This window comes from Bombus pyrosoma, linkage group LG13 (genome assembly GCF_014825855.1).
Source record: "Bombus pyrosoma isolate SC7728 linkage group LG13, ASM1482585v1, whole genome shotgun sequence".
NCBI lineage: Eukaryota > Metazoa > Arthropoda > Insecta > Hymenoptera > Apidae > Bombus > Bombus pyrosoma.
In genome coordinates this window covers 11,151,519-11,168,452 of record NC_057782.1, presented here as the reverse complement: position 1 = coordinate 11,168,452, position 16,934 = coordinate 11,151,519, and the positions used below count along the sequence as shown (strand labels likewise).

The window sequence follows — 16,934 nt, the reverse complement described above, 5'->3', positions numbered from 1 at the left end:
AAAAACTGACGACGATTCGATATCCTCGACAACGAGTGACAGAAATAAATTGACCTCAGAGAGAAATTAGAGATAGATAAGTATATAGTGGTATGGAAGATATAGAAATAAAGCGGTTCCATGATTTAAGAACCACCTGGGAAATTGACATTTCGCGAAAGCATACGTCCCAATGTTCGCATACTTTTCGTACTTAATCGCGGATAAAAATCCTACATAGTTGTCTTTTGACGGTCAAAGGTTACACGCATCCATATACATATATATAGTATGTTTTTTTAATTACAAAAGTGATGTCACTAGGATGGAAACATGTTCCAGTATTATCTGCAAATAACGGAGCTGATCCGTATATATGGATATCCAATATCATGATGGAGGATTTACATAGGCGAGAGTTGGGTAGGGGAGACACTGATGTTTATTTTGCTTCTCAATCGATTATAGAATTTTCAAGGTATCGTTAATTCGCTACCAATGACGCTTGGCCGTTGAATTACTTCCTACGAGATAAATACAATTTGCACAACGAAGTAATCAAGAATTCGTAGAAAATAATTATTCGTATAGAAATGAATATATGCATACAATATAATATTACCGTTACATATGCACATATTATATTATATAGGTATATAAATCTGCAATCTCTGGATGTCGAGTTTTATTTGGAATTTTTTATTCATTGCTACTTACTTGTATTACAATTCTCTCGTTCTAACTTGTTCCTTCGATCGGCGCAATGGCTTTCTTTAAATTCGCATGGTTCGCTCTTGAGAGTTATCAAATTTTCGTTCCTACACGTTGTACGTGAATCGTAGAAAATTAACTATTGCTTCAGGAATAGAAATAATTAATCTGTTTCGTATTTCGTTATTAGAAAAAATAGTGTAATATTCATAGAGGCGAATGTAGAATAAGCGGTACGGTACGCTTCTATGTGTGTGTGTGTGTGTGTGTGTGTCTGTGTGTGTTTTAAATAGATATTTTTCATTGTTTCAGTATGATTAAATGTTACATTGCATTTTTAAACTTTTAACATTGTACATTAATGAATACAATTTTTTTTTTTTACACAAAAGCTACTAAGAATTTGTAATTTTGTAAAATGGTAATGCACGATAGGGGGATAAGTGCAACATTATTGCGGGATCGTATAATAGTACAATATTATTCTACCATGTAATACATATACGAGTTTTCGACGTACAGTAACCTGTATTTCGATTAATATCGAAAATAGATGCTCCAAACAACCGCAACTATACACACCGCACGTATTGTATCGTATGCCTCTTACTTACTCTTACTTACTTACTCTTTGTATACCGAGCTGCGAACGATACAAGTCTTAAGACGATCAACGCACGTTCTACGGTTGTTCACGAAAGTAATGGAACGTAAAAGTATATACGTGTACACGGAGCGAAACATTGTTTCGTACGGTCGAGAGATTTTACAGGTCACGATTCTTATTAACCCATCGATAGAGATAAGGCATTGATATAATTAAATAGATGGATCTGCAGATTTTCTTACGATCGTGGTTCGCGACACATTTTGAAAGAAAAAAAAAAAAAAAAAAAGAAAAGAAACAGACGTATGGTGTAACCGCGTGGAATAATCGGAGCAACAGTTGGGACGTTATTTTGAAAACTGCAATGACTAAAAATGCAAAAGTGCGTCATTTATTTGCCGACACTTTGGATCGCAAGCATGGCAATAGTCTTGGCGATAATTGTAATTACTATTTTCGATGATACGTCTAATCTGAAAAGGTTGGTCCATTCTAACGGCGACTTATCGGCATTTCCATACGCATCGATTCGATCGATCTTCCGCTGGTTCGTTTATCCGAACCAGCCGAATATGGTCCGATAGATCGGATTTTGGGAAAGCTAACCTCGTCGAGTTGCAATCGCAATTGCTTATCGATAATCTTGCACGCACACGTGTGCCATTGCATCTTGTTATGCTTATGAGCGGCCTAATGGGATTCTCTGCTTTCATAGAATACAGGTTATCGATTTCTTTGTTATCCGTTGTAGCGCTTTCCAATATTGTTGTCGCTTGTAACGAGGCGACTTTGAAACGCTCCGCGACACACGAATCAACGACAGCTGTGTATGGTTGTGGCAGATATAACGAAACACGATTCGCAATTCCCCATCGAACGTGTGTACGTGTATATATCTCGTATGTGAAATATATGGTACGTGCTACGCAAATACCAAAGCTTTTTCCATTTTACGATAATTCGTATTTCCAGGTCTCGAGATGATACGTTAATTTCTTTGCTTTCGCATATACACGTATGTAAGGGCAACGAAAGATTCGCAGAAAGTAATTGAAACCGGTTGAACTTGATATTCTTATCCGTGATTACCTTACCGCTTCAAATTATCTTTACCTTTCTCTTTTTATATCTACACATATGGTTGATTGTGAATCATGGATCGAAATAAATTAATAGAAAGATATATTTCTTCGTTGGACCGAAAGGAATTTCTCATGTCCCGTGTCGTATGATTTCTCTCATTATATGTATTCTGTCAGGTTGCGACTGTTTCGCATCACGAGCGATTGAAACGTGTCCTACGTGATTTATGCAATCCAAGGTTCTCGTAAATAAAAGCAACGATCGACTTGGATTGGTTCAAGGTAACCACTATTCTGGTAACGGTCATCGAGCGTCTATCGAGTGCCAGATGTGTATGTGAAATCGTTTCGGATGCGTTTCGGCTGGCTTTAATTATAAACCTTTTTTAACCGTTGTGAACCTTTTCGACGAATTTTTAGCAAAAACAAAGTACGATGGGAAGCTGTAAAGGGATAAATTTGTTTAAAGGAAAGAGAAACTATGAAAGAAGGAGAACGATGTAAAGATATAAAATATGAAAAATAGAGATGGTTAGGATGGATATATCGCCCGTGTACAACCATCGTTTTATATCATTTTCAATAGAAATGTTAAAACCAACTCTTATCGTAATACCTTGAGCGTTCGTCATTCAGATTATCGCGTTTTTTGTTAATATCGCGTTACTTTGTCATTTCTTAAAAGCTTATTTCTTGCCGAAATTGAATTCTTCGCTTTTAACATCGTCAACTTATTTACGTATCACGTATACTCTCATTCTGCTAAACTTCTAATTATCTTTTCACCTGTTTCTTAGAGTTTCTTAAAGCGCGTAACTTCATCCTGTGATTCGATAGGAAAAAGTATCTTTGCCTTCTCCCTGACTAATACGTGCATCAACGAGCAAAGAACGTTGTTCGAGGGTTTCTCGTTTTTCTAGAAATTATAATTTCGTTACTCTGCATCTAATATAAAACCAAAAAATATGTTTTATACTCACACAAGATATAAAATATGTATATAATGTACGATGTAAAATATAGAATACAGATATATGATATTAGAGAGATATATATTTTAATTTATTTAAAATCTAAAGTTAGGTGATAATAAGATTCTTAAGGATAAGGATATTGTCTTGTATTTATATTATCGAGTGATTCATCGATTATTCAGATTGTTCGCACAAAAACTGAACGGAAACTGAACGGATCAAACTAAATCGACGATTGTCCATTTCTGGTTGCGTTACTTTTCTTTTTTTTTTTTCTCTCTCTTTTTCTTTCAACTTGTACAAGTTGGACAGAGCTAAGTTTCAGATTTCTGTACTCGGGTGTTCTCGCGAATAAATATTTCGCAGAAACTTTTGAACGTGAACAACTGCTAATCGTAATTGCTGGCAGTCAATTCGGTTTGAAACGATCCTTGATACGCGTGTACCGTATATACATGGCTGAAATTCCATAATCGATAGCGCGGCGAAGCGAGGGACCGTCGAATAATAAGGTAACGCTATTTTTGTAGAATCTTTGCTCCCTTTTACAACCTCCCGAACCATTTCATCCCGAAACTTTCGTATCATGTTCAAACAACATGTACGCGTTACATTGTGAATACGTATATAATGATATACGCATATAATAATACAAGTATACGTACGTGTATATGAATCATCGCGAGAGGAGACTGTGGGATCGCGTTCGACCGATACGAATAATTAAACGGAGAAAAGTTTTCTTCCGCCAGGTTGCAAGTTTGCAGAAACGTTAAACGAGAACGAGTTATCTGTTTTCTTTGGCCGTCAAGAGAGTGAACGAGATACGATAATCATAGCGATTTCTTACGAATTATGCATTTTCCATGTCCGAGACCTGCTCGAAGGAAAAAGATTTCAAACGTAACTACAAGCCATACGGCATCCATCCGTTTGTGCCTCTGTAAAGAAAAAGTTACGCAAACATTTATCTCTGTCTCGCTTCCATCGAATACGTTCGATCGTACCGATCGCGCATCGCGGATCAGAGAATCCGCAGAAACATACATACGTTTTTTTATACATACTTTGGAACAAACGAACGATCGCGCCATCGGCTGATTTATTCGTTCTCATCGATGGTATCGATCTCATTGTTTTCGAACCTCGGTTTCTTCTCGAAAACTACGACTGCCGATAGAAAAAGCGATCAGCGAATCGGCAAATCATTTTTGTTCCTTACAAACGAAAAGGCTAAGACGACTAGGATTTAGCAGTGCCGCTTTGCGCTTTGTCGTTCTGAGCTTTGTCGAAACCGTCGATTAACGTTTCGATGATGAATTTGATCGTCACTTTGTAGGTGCTCTCCACGTTCTCCGAGTATCGATCTTCTAAAGTTCGCTTCACGGCTTCTAAGAATGGTTGCTCGATTTTCTGAAAATAAAATTCATTGAGAGAGGAGTAGGAGTAGGGCGGGGAGAGAGAGAGAGAGAGAGAGAGAGAGAGAGAGAGAGAGAGAGAGAGAGACGTCAAGTGAGTCAAAGTTGAAATAAAATTCCTAACATTTACGAATATTTTTAGCTAATTAATCGTTTGTCTCCCGTTTCATTTCGTATATACGTTCCTATAATTGTTAACGAATGTGTTGTCCGTTTAACGCCATCGATCGAGTCGATATCTGCAAAAGTTTTGCAAACCATGATAACATTACCAAAAACATGGTGCAAAGTATTACATACAAGTTTCAACGTAGCAATTTTGTGATATGTTTACTTATTTAAGATATATCGTACGATGAAGATTATATTACGCTGTAGTAGGTGGAAGGCTCGCGATTCGATCGGTGTTCGATCGAAGCAGCCTAACGAGGAAGCGAACGGTCGGCTTGGAATCGCTAACAGAGTCGGGAGAAGAATTTTCAGGAGAAGAAGAAAAAAGTAAAAGAAAAGGAAAGCAAATTTGTAGTGTCCCGTCTGTTATACGGTACGTGTAACGTCGCTATGGCGCATCACACACGGTACACGTATTACTGTACGAAACAATTGGTCGGTGAAACAAAGGTATCTCGTATTTTCAGCAGCGACGATAGAACGTAAAGAATGTACCGAGGGGACATTCGAGACGCGAGAAAATCGGAAATCAAAGATCTTTTATTCGACTATCGTTGACCGTAGTGTAGCAAATGAACGTTGAACAAAATCTCGATGCCTACACCCGAGACGTTTTATTCGATGTTTGATCGCGTCGCTTTATCACTTTCTAGTACTAGAATTTTGGAAAAATGTTCATACATTAACGTGAAATAGTAACGTGATAACGCGATAACGACGATAGCATTCGTTGGTGACGATAATATTAAGTATATAACAAGTTGCGAGCAATTTACTTTTTACGAGCTTACCCAAAAGTACTGTGGATTAAAGTCAGGAATCTTTGTATGCGTGGCTCCGACTTGATGAAGACAGGCGAGGAAATCGTCCATATTGTCGAGTCCTCTGATACCTTCGTCCAGAGCAGCCATTACTTTTTCCGCGTGTTTGCCCAATTCTACCATATCGAAGCGCTCCTCTTTCGATTTCAAGTCGAGAAAACGCGAAAACATTTGCACCAATTCCTCGTTTTCTTCGAACAACCTGCGAATAAACGAGAGAGCAAACTCATAAAAAGTCGAAATTTGGTATTCTAACTTTCTCTGTCGTCAGTTCGCGTAGTTGTTTTGCAATTAAAATTGGCAGAATACACGCGCGAATCTATGCGACCGAGGTGGATATGTCGTTACCGCAATTCTTTACTGATAATAAAATAATATATTTTTAAAGACGCGAAGAGAAGAGCACGTGTTTAGGATAAAATTTCGAAACTATGACACGTAATTGTACGAGATGAAGATCGAGATAGGAGGAAAGATTAGTTTGCTGCATTAATCGCTGGCATTAATGTTTAGCCATGTGTAGCGTTATTTATCGAAAGATACCTTATAAGCTGCTACTTTCTATGAAAAGTGTCCAAAGTTGAGGGTAAATTCTATTAAATAAAAATTATACCGTCATTTTGTGTACGACTTTATTCTATACTCGAATAAAATCGTGTTTCAACGTTTTTACCTATGACAAGGAAAAGTACTTTGTTTTTCTTGAATTCTGTAGGCGTCGTAAATCTTGTACTTGGCCTTTAGGGGATAGAAGCTTTTACGATATATCCTGTGTACTTTCTCCGAAAGTAAAACTCGCGAAACTTGGTCCGTGACACGGTCGGCGCGACACTGTTGTTCCATAAGACTTTATCTTTGTTTCCTTCCTTTACTCGCTTGGCTTTATAGCGATCGTTTCCTCGTTTTCGGTGTCAGATGTTGTTTTTAATTTTGATTATCGTTCATTTATTCATTTATTCATTTATTTATTCATTTAGTCGTGCCTCTCGGCTTTGCACGACTTTCGGCTATCCATCGCGTTAAACTTCTCGTTCGATCGCTTCTTCTACGGCTATTTTATTTCGTATACGCGCACATGCATATGTACGATACTTGGAACGTTAAGAGGTCCGCAAACTCTTCGTTCCCTAGGTTTAATACGAATCGTTACTTGCTATGCTTGTAATAAGTATTTCTGTCTCGAGTCTTATTCGAATCGCGTTTCTTCTGTTTCTACGTTTAATTAGCCGTTCTCTCCAACGACGCGTTGCGCTTCCTGTTCTTCGGTTCTTAAGCGGCTAAAATTTTTTAGTTTCCACTTTGTAGGACACCCGTAAGATGTCGAGTAACGAGCTTAGAGATTTGGTTTCGATGTATAAATAAGAAAAATTATTAACGCATCGCGCGTTTATCATTATTATACGCCTACCATAACCTACATTAGTCGCTAAAGTGTCGCTTTTTGCGTTATGTAGCAACATTATATAGCAATATGCAACTTTCTACATAATATATAACTTTGTAGATGTGATGCGACGTAAAGACACATTGTACGTGTACGTGTTCCATGTGTATTGGTGTCTGGAACGAATGGAATCGATAGTAAGGAACTTTGATAAGGCCCTTGAGACGCGAATAGCTTTTCAGAGGTAATTATCGACTTTGATGTTTCCTAATCGATCCGCCAAATTTGTTATATCGTAGTCTGCACATACGGATGTGTACGATCACCCTATGGATAGGCTTAACGTACGAAACGAACGAAATACCGTGTGCATATCGTGCGGCATTGACGAAGAATGGAGTAAGTAATAAGATGGAGGTTTGATTAAATTGAAAAGTAAGTCATTAAATTGGAAGGAAGACGACGACGAAGAACGATGCTCGAACAAGTTATTTCGATCTGCGTGAGAAACGCTTCGATACACCGGTAACCGACGATCGTCAATTTCCAACGACTATCGATCGTCGTTTGTCGCATCTGTGAGTAACCCAGTGAGTAAGCTCAGCCAGCATTATATGCGACGCGACACTCTGTTTTCGGGTTTCCACCAACGGAGAAAGCCGAGCATCTACCGTCGTTTAAAGAGAATGGATCGTATCCAGCAACTGGAGCGCTATCAATCACGAAAAAGGGCAAACATTTCGTTTCTACGCGTACATATTAGTTGCCGACTAATTGGTTGACGGTAAAGACGCGGAAACGATAGCTCATTTAATAACGCGCTTGATCATATTCGAAACGATATCCGAAACGATATCCGAAACGATAAACGATGTCCGCTTCTATTTATCGTAACGAATAAAAAGAAATCCTTGCTTCTCGATTTAGGCGCTCTTTCTAGCTAATCTTTCATTTTCATTTAGATAATTGGCGATGCTTGACGATTTAAATAGTAGGAAATAGTAAGAAAAGAAAGAAAAAGGCGAAAAATTTCGCGATAAAGAGATGGTGGAGGTAAAGAGATGGTCGGAGGGGTGGGTGGAGTTGATTAGGAGAAACGGGTCAAGTTTGAAAGAAAGCAAGAAGGCAAGAGAAGGCGCACGGACGAAGAAAGATGGAGAATAAGGGGGAAACGAAATGAAAAGAACGAGAGGAACGAACGATCGGTTTGAAAGCGGACGAAAAATAGCAGGGAGAATGGAGGAAAAAGGAAGAAACGGGATAGACTCGTTTTCACGTCGACTCGCCTAGAAATGACAGACACGAACGCACTATTTCTGCGCTTGGTCACGCGAATAGTCTGAAAATGCCAATACGAGGAAGTCCATTGTTCGTTAACAGCTGGGATAGAGAGGGAGAAACAACGATCGCCTGCGTTTCACGTCGGAACCTTCAATCCTCGAACGCTCGTTAACATTGAGAAACAGAAAGCAAAAAAAAAAAAAAAATAAACGTGGCCGCGTGTATCGTTTAGTTGTTGTTAATCGCTGTTTACTCGTTACGTTACGTTTGCTGTTTCACGAATACCTTGGCGAGGCTATCGTCGAGGCTATATTATCGCGAAGCTACAATCCACACATCGATACCAGAGATAGAGGGACGAAAAATTCCTTTAATTTTAATACGAATTTCACATGAATTTAATTACATACTCTGATAATAATTTATTTTCCGATTAACAATCGCGTGATATTTGTCAGATCGTACAGACCACGGTTTCGATAAATATACAGACTATCGTTTTTCCACGCTTCTATACTTTTGCTCCGTGGTTGATTATTGGTTGACGGAGGGTCGAATCTGTGCGGTTTTTTCCTCGGTCCACGATAAATTATTTCAGGGTAGCCCTTTGTAGGCATATCCCGTACGCTCTAATTACGCCGAGAGTGCATCGATATCAGGAATCTCGTCAATTCAGTAACAAGTGGATAGATAAAGATAGAAAATAAAGGGAGTGAAAGAGATGGACGCGTGTACGCTAAAAGGGTAGCGAGTAAACGAGGAGCAGCGAATAATGGAATCATTTGTCGTTGAACGATATCGGACATGGACGAGGAGAGCGTAATCAGATGGCGACTAAACTTATAAATCCTCCTTTGTAGATATGTATTTGCTTTTTCTACTCGGATTTTTCATCTTCGTGGAACGGAGACCAGCCGATTTACTATCGTAAATAGATTGTTTGCTGGCAATTCTGAAAACGACGAAACGATAAAGTAAATGTAGTACGTAGATTGTAATTTGATCGCGATACCTCTAGTAAATTATAGTTGTAGGCATAATCGTTTCATAGTTAATCGAGAATCTGTTGGTCGTAACATTCGATGATTATATCCGCTCTGATTGTTTCTCTTGTACGTGTACATGTATATTAAACGCAATTATCGATTATTCGATAAGTAAAATTATTATTCGTTACCTTGAATTATTAAATAATCTATAGCCGTTATTCGCGTTACATTTCGTTCGACTCTGAAACATTCGTAGAATAGAGAATATTGCTCTGCTTTATTAACGGGTATTTTCGATACGAACGATGAACGGAAGAAGAAGGAGGCTTTTAATTTTTCAGTAAAATGCAATTATTAGTTATTAAGACACGAGAGATACGACCCTTTCGTAAGACCATGTAATTCACTAATGAAATGAAAATTTGTATTCGGGATAGAGTTCGGGAAGAGTAAAGATGATTTTTCGCGACTATACGATTCCGTCCGGCCTTCCTGTTTCCCCAATAATCTCCTTTATCGAAGCGTTTCGATCATTTGCCAAAGTTTGTCGTTCGGTGCTAGTTAACGTTTCAAGGACGCGACTGAAGAATAAATTGGCAAACGGAAATCGTACGCGACTCGTAAAATACGAGTTTAAGAAAAATGGAATTAGGTGGATTGTAGATTGAAACGTGGAGTCGTCGCAGTGATGCATGTGAATTTCGTCGCAAGAGCGAAATCGATTAAGAAAGGAGAACCAAGAGTGGAATACCGAGTATAGGTAAAATCTAATATTGGATGACGTGTTATAGCGGAGATTTCGGGTCTAACCCTTACCTGGATTATCGATTTTACTTTTATAAGCTGTGTAGAACGCCGTTCGTGTATAGGAAATTATTTAGAACTGCGTGCGACATTGGACAAGCTGCTTGTTATCTACAAAATAATTTAACAACTAACGATATAATTTCGATTTTGTCTGTTTCTATGAAACTAGTTTCTATGCATTCTTACACTTTGCATTAGTTTCTCTTAAAATCTATACGCGTACGTATACTTTGGTCGAAGTTTATTTTGCCATCTTTCGAGATGCCATATTTTCTTCTATTTGCCGCGAAAGATACAAAAGGATATCACGTAGTCGAACAAGAAAAGAGGAAACGAGTTTTCATTTACTCTGCATGATCGGCATGATCCACATGAATCCGAATGAAAGATTTACGCGTATTTAGTACGTTTCAGAGAATTTCATCGATCGAACTACAGCTATATAATACATATAATACATATAATACAAAGCATATCTAACTCGTAACTACGTCGTAATACGAATAAATAACGAATAGCCCCGTTACTCTTTTCCACGCTGGATCATCCTACCGTCCGATCGTTGCTTGAAATCTCTAGTTTCGATTCTTTAAAATTTTGCCGGCGAATACGTAAGTAGACGGAATAAGTAGACGCTTTAAGAACAGAGTAATCACATATTTACATTTTTCCCGTATAATTTCCTTCGCTATATAGTAGCGTCTGGTAAACGACATATTCGTATTACTTGAAAAGCTGAGAGGTTATTATTCGAAAAGTAAAGCGTACGACACTCTTGGAACAGCAAGATCGATCGTTGATATTTTTATACGCGGAATTTATTACTTTGTAGGAGGAAATGGCAAGAACATCTTGCCTATCGAGATAGATCGCGAACATAGTAGAGATGGGTAGAGATGCGAGGAAAACGAGCGCTGGAAGAGCAACGTATAACGATCGTATCGATAATTTACGACTACTTGCGACTCGCCTGTGATTGATATGCAAACAAATCAAAGTTAACATTTCGCGTTTAAACAAAGATACTGCCGTTCAGAGTCATTTTTCGAAAATTGAATTCTACGCCGAATTTACCTAAATACGCCAATCACGCTCGGTTATTACAGGCCAATATCTAGAAATCTGTCGTTGTTTCACGAACGGCGGAAAGGGTCAGAAGCCGACAAATAAAGGGACAAACGAAGGGAAATTACCGTGCGTTTGACAGAGAAGAAACCGGGGATAAAATCTAGTATCCGTGGACGAACGATGAAAAAAAAAAAAAAAAAAAAAGAAAGAAAGAGGCAGACGAGATAGTTAATTATCCAATTTAATAATCTGCAAAGGCCTCGTTTCGTGACCCGAGGTTATTTTATTAACTAGCTGCATATTTTCTTCTTTTATTTCCGTTTATTTATTTCAAATATGTATCGAATTCCTTTTTTCCAATTCGATGGGTATGGTACACTTTCACGATGAATATATCGTATGTGCAGAATGTCCTTGATTTGTTTCCTCTACGATAAAAGGAGAAGCACGTCGGTCGACATCCCGGTACCATGTGGTAGTTGGTAATAGGTGTTTGTGAATTTCGCAGCCAAGTATTATCCTACTAGCGCGGAAATTGAAAATATTTCGAATATGATTCGTACGCTTATAAAGTTGCAGGTTCGTTTGAAACGTGTGCTATTTCGGTGCACGTAAATTCAGTTATCCAAATGTTTTCGATCCGAACGTTATTCGGACATTTTAGATTTAGATTGGTAGAAAACACGATATACCAGTGATACTTATAATACGTGTCTGTGATCTCACGGAAGATACAAAGAAAGGTTGTAACGAATGTGGAAGAACACGCGATGTTTGGAAATGTGCGTTTGACGTAGTATGAAATAAATTATCGACTTGCGTAATTCTCTTAACAAAAATATTTAAATCTCCTTAGAACGGAAATTTTATTACGCGATCCATCGAGTAACCATGGAATCGAATCGCCATATAAATCAAACCATATAATCCTCTATAGTTTGTCAGATAAATACGATTGATCTCCTTGGGTTAGAGAAAGTAAACAGTTACAAGTTAAAAGTTACCGCCGATGGTATCTCATTGTCTTTTATAATATACGGTCTCTCGAGAAAAGGTTAATTCTGTCCGTAACCGTTAGCTTTATCCGCCTTTAACGATATCGCGTACAAGCACGGATATCGCAAATGGGGAAAAACATATAGATAAGACTAAGCTGTAAAGGGGTGGCGAGTTTCTCGGATATCGTAATCGTACGATACCGGATCCTCTACTTTATCGGCCACCTCTTAAGGAAATTGTAGATAAGGAAATTGTGAATCCTCGTCTCCCGTTAAAGCGATATAACGCAGTTCGAACGGACGAAATTTTGACAACTGTTGGGTCGTTATCGCGCGCTAATGATAAACGTCGAAAACTCGATATTAAAGACGACGATAGGACGTTTGTAATAATGGAGAAACGAAATTGACGAATAGCATCGTTTTCATCGTTTCAATCATCGTCTTTCGAAGTCTTTCGAAAGAAACGCCTACAGCGTTCAACAGCATGCTTTTATTTCTTATTATTTCTCGCAATTAATTATATCACACGTCACGTTATTAATTATATTACAGAGCCACGTACCCTTTCTTCTATCTCTATCTATTCCAGTGACATCGTGTACTTAATGCACACCCTAGTGATACGTAATTTTTATAGAACTTTTCTTACGTTTAATACGTAGCATTGATGCGTTACAAACCTCATGAGCATAAAGACACCGGTCGTTTCCAGCTTTCTGGAGACCGCTTTCCAACTGGCCATAACCGTAAATTTCTGTTTCGCTGTTAACGGAAGCCGTGGGTCCGTGGTAGGTTGATTCGGTGTGGCCAATTTGCCGAGTTCGCAGCCCATGTCGAGTATCGGTGATCTGTTCCTTTCTTCCTCGGGAATAGAGTTTTACCTTGGAGAACGATTAGTAGATTTGGCCGGATCGAGCGGGAAAAATCTTCAACCCTGTACGAAGCTCCTCGTTGATCTTCGACTCGCTTCGACTCGCTTCGACCATGGAATCTACAGACACCGCACGGAAATCAATCCGGTCGAAAAACGGACGAGCAAACTTTGATCAAGCGGCGGACAACCAGCTGGTTTCCCACGGTTTCATCGAATCACTCGCGTTGATGCGTTTCACTGGATTTTTGCCCCGAAGGATTTAACGTATTAAGAAAAAGCCTAGTCATTTATAATCCCTCGCTCCTCACCACTTGGTTACCACTTTACGGACAATCGATACGATGCAACGTGTTGTTCGATCGCTGGCGTCCCATTCGAACTTACGAAGTAACCGTCGTCGTCGTCGTCGTCGTCGTCGTCGTCGTCCTCGTCGAAATCGAAGCTGTTACGTTTAAGCGAAAAGTTCAAATCCATTCGTCCTCCTGCTGCTCTCCGTTGTTGATAATTTTTCATTTAAAGTTCATTTAAGATACACGTGAAAAACGGGAAACTCGTTCCTCCTCCTCCTCCTCCTCCTCCTCCTCCTCCTCTCCAATATGCTTTATCTTCTGCGAATGTCAAGACGAGTCACCAATTAACAAACGAACCACGGTTCGTTTCAGTCTTTTCTCCGTATCAAAGCATCGAACGCAACGATGCTTTGTCGAAATATTCTAGCAGAACGACCGCGCCGGAATACTGTAATTAGAACAACTTGCTTTGATAAGTGGTAACGATTCGCTTGGTGGAAAAGGGGAGACGGTGGACGTTGCTAAGCGCGAGGATTTCGGTTTTCCGATGGTCAACTTGTGAGAGTAGAAGAGATCGAATACGATACAGCGAATACGAAATATTTGATTTCGATGCGGGATTTATTATATGCGGTTATAGGGGTTTTACGAGATTTCAAGGTGTTTTCGTTTCGTCGCAAACGTGCCGACACGACGCGATGTCGAGACGAATACGTACGATCGGTAATTGTATGTACGCGGAGACCTTGAAAATCTAAAAATTAATCGTCCGCTGGAAGAATTAAATAAATAGATAAATAGACCTACCAACTAGCCTAATAAATAGGTAAATGTGGTGGAAAGTATCGATCAACGTGTATCGATCAATTATCCAATTGCTTCAACGACCAAAGACTTGAGCTTTAGCGTAGCAGAAACCAACGAAGATACAAAAATTCTCATTCGATCGTTAACTTTGTAGTTTTAATTGTTAAAGAGATTCGTTTTTGATTCGGAGTCGAACCGACGGGAAATAATTGGGAGAAGAAGGGGAACGAGAGTAGTCTCTTACTGGATGGAAAAATGTAAAACTCGAGGAGGAAGCGATAACGAGGGTGAAAATGAAGGAAAAAGGAAAAATGTTTGAAGGAATAATGAGAAGACGGCAAAGTTTGTAACGAAGGATAGTTTGCCTCGCGCGTAAACAAAGACACGAGAAGAGGAGAAAGAACGTAAAACGATTTGAATAATCTTAAAAGCAGGTTGACCGTGTTACATGGTGTTGGTCGAATGGCTGTAAAATTTGGTATCGAGAAACGAATAATGGATCCGATCCGCGGATCGAGTACGAGTCTCTCGAGTCGTCGAGTTAACGTTTACGAAACACGATGTGCGAGTATAACGGAACAAGAGCGTCATGGAAAAACTTGGAAACGGGAAAATAAATATGACATCGTTTCCTTCCGTTTCACGCTCGATCGAGAAATAAATACAAAGTACGATGTTGGTGCTTGCAAGCAGTACTCGTCATCGCTTTGACCAATTTTTAGGAAAAGATCTTGTCGACTATTTTACACAGCAAAGTGTAGAAATTAATTAGTAGAAGCAGCACGAAGCAGCATGTATATACGTACATGTACATGTGTACGTATCTATAAATTTCGTATTAAAGCGCAACCATGTGTTACTAGATCGCGCATGTTTATACAAATGCATATTTTTATCGGAACGAACGAACGAACAGAGCAAACGAATAAGCGGACATTCGTTCTGTATTATAGCACGTAGTTTATTCTAAATATGCGTTTGTTATATCTTCGCACACTATGCATACGTTGCGCATTTCCGTACATCTTTGTACATTTAAATTTACCATGAACGCATAGACGTCGATATTCTATACGTATTATGGTTCGATCGTATAGGCGGTTTTAATAACCGTTTAATTACTGCTTGAATCGATCCTAGTAATCCGTCTAGCGATTTAGCAGGATTTGTTTTATCCGACTCGTAGATTAGAAACGAAACAACTGGAAGATATCGAGCTTGTCAAACGACGGATGATTGTCGCGCAACTACAACCACCGACTATTACCGTAACGTATATACATATTTACTTTTACAGATCCGCCTACTATTTTTGTACGATAGCCGTAGTAACAGCAATGGATAAAATCGGTCGAAATTTTCTTTTATCCGTGACGTGATTTTCTTATTTTACGACTAAATTACTCGTGTCGTGGAAAAATAAGCAAGTGGCCGGATACTTGCGAGCCAGCGTACAGAACAGTGTACAGAAACAAGGAAGTGGAAGCATATTCGAAACGATGGAAATTTCACCCTTTTTCACTTTCTACTTTACAGTTTTTACTTACTTTTACTAACTTTTCTCTGGGTATTGGAAGACCGTGTTGAATCGACGTGTACGTTAACTAGAAATATTTTTGACGATCACGGGTGCACGAACGCGTATACTATAAAGTGTCACTCCTAAAGATTCTGACGATAAGTACATCTCCGTTTGGTTTGGGGCGAGAAGCTTGGTGTAAAAGTATCTCGAGGACTGGAAAAGAAGAAAGTTGAGAAATCAGTGTGATGCCGAACACCGACACTGACCGTGTCAAGCGTTCTCGCACGAATATCAATTATCGAGACAGTTTCTCTCGTAGGAGGACAGTGTCAGAACGGAAAGGAAAGGAAAGGAAAGGAAAGGAAAGGAAAGGAAAGGAAAGGAAAGGAAAGGAAAGTAAAGGAAAGGAAGGGAAAGGAAAGGGAGGGAAAGGAAAGAAACGATAAAGCGACCAAAGATCGTGAAGTCGGTGTGCTTTTTAGGAAAGCATCGTCCACCGTTCAATTTCCTCTCTTCTCAGAGTAGGGGTAAACGGAGGAAAGAGAGAAGCGCGGAAGAATCACCTGGTGGATGGATGAAACACGGTTTCTCTGATCCCCGACGAACCGTCAACCGAATCGATTCGCACGATTTACAAGCCACGAGCTACGATTGTCCTTCCCTTGTTTTAAATAGATGCTGGCTCGTTGGTCAGCGGAGCGCTGCTTCTGCATTCTGTTCCCTCTTCCTCGTTCCGGTCGAAGGAAGAGAGAGCCGAGAGGATATATGGTTAGCGCGCGCCAGTATCTTCAGCGACGCATCCTTTTCCCAGAGGAGCAAGTTTTCGTTCCGCATGTGTCTGTACGTGCGTTCCTCGTTCCGAGTAGGCGCGACTGCTGTCGGCGGAGCCGTTCGTTCGCCGTTTCCAACGCGGCTTCCAAGGACCTATCGCGATTTTCCAACACGTTCTCGTGGTCACGGTTCCAGTTTTCTATCTTTAGAACGTCTCCCGGGGCTCGGATCGTTCGCGTGACGATGATTTGCGCAACCGTGTTGCCTTCAGCCCGGACGAGCCGAGACTGAGCCACCGGTAACAAGTGCTCGGGTCGAGCACGCACATGCGCGCAGCCACATCCACCCCCTTGTCTTTTCCATCTTCCCTTACAAAG

General features: G+C 39.6%; 1 protein-coding gene across 2 annotated transcripts; it reads right to left on the bottom strand.

The window, feature by feature from the left end:
* Positions 1-657: 657 nt before the first annotated feature.
* On the bottom strand, positions 658-16,905 carry LOC122574192 (globin-1-like). 2 transcript variants are annotated; one of them, XM_043741465.1, is made up of 4 exons: positions 16,350-16,905; positions 12,974-13,905; positions 5,734-5,965; positions 658-4,766 (listed from the first exon to the last, which is right to left on the bottom strand). In XM_043741465.1, the coding sequence occupies exons 2-4, from the start codon at positions 13,123-13,125 to the stop codon at positions 4,596-4,598; spliced, it is 555 nt and encodes a 184-aa protein (XP_043597400.1). In that variant the 5' UTR covers positions 13,126-13,905; positions 16,350-16,905; the 3' UTR covers positions 658-4,595. The 2 variants fall into 2 exon arrangements, with proteins under 2 accessions (XP_043597400.1, XP_043597401.1); XM_043741466.1 differs by having other exon boundaries at positions 12,974-13,775.
* Between the last annotated feature and the right edge of the window lie 29 nt (positions 16,906-16,934).

Bases quoted from the DNA above. Each gene is read 5' to 3' on its own strand.
- LOC122574192 (XM_043741465.1), bottom strand. From the start codon at position 13,125: ATGGGCTGCGAACTCGGCAAATTGGCCACACCGAATCAACCTACCACG. The intron at 5,966-12,973 runs GTTTGTAACGCA...GTTTATTCGCAG, and splicing joins GGTGTCTTTATGCTCATGAG to GTTGTTCGAAGAAAACGAGG. The intron at 4,767-5,733 runs GTAAGCTCGTAA...TTTTATTTTCAG, and splicing joins TTAATCCACAGTACTTTTGG to AAAATCGAGCAACCATTCTT.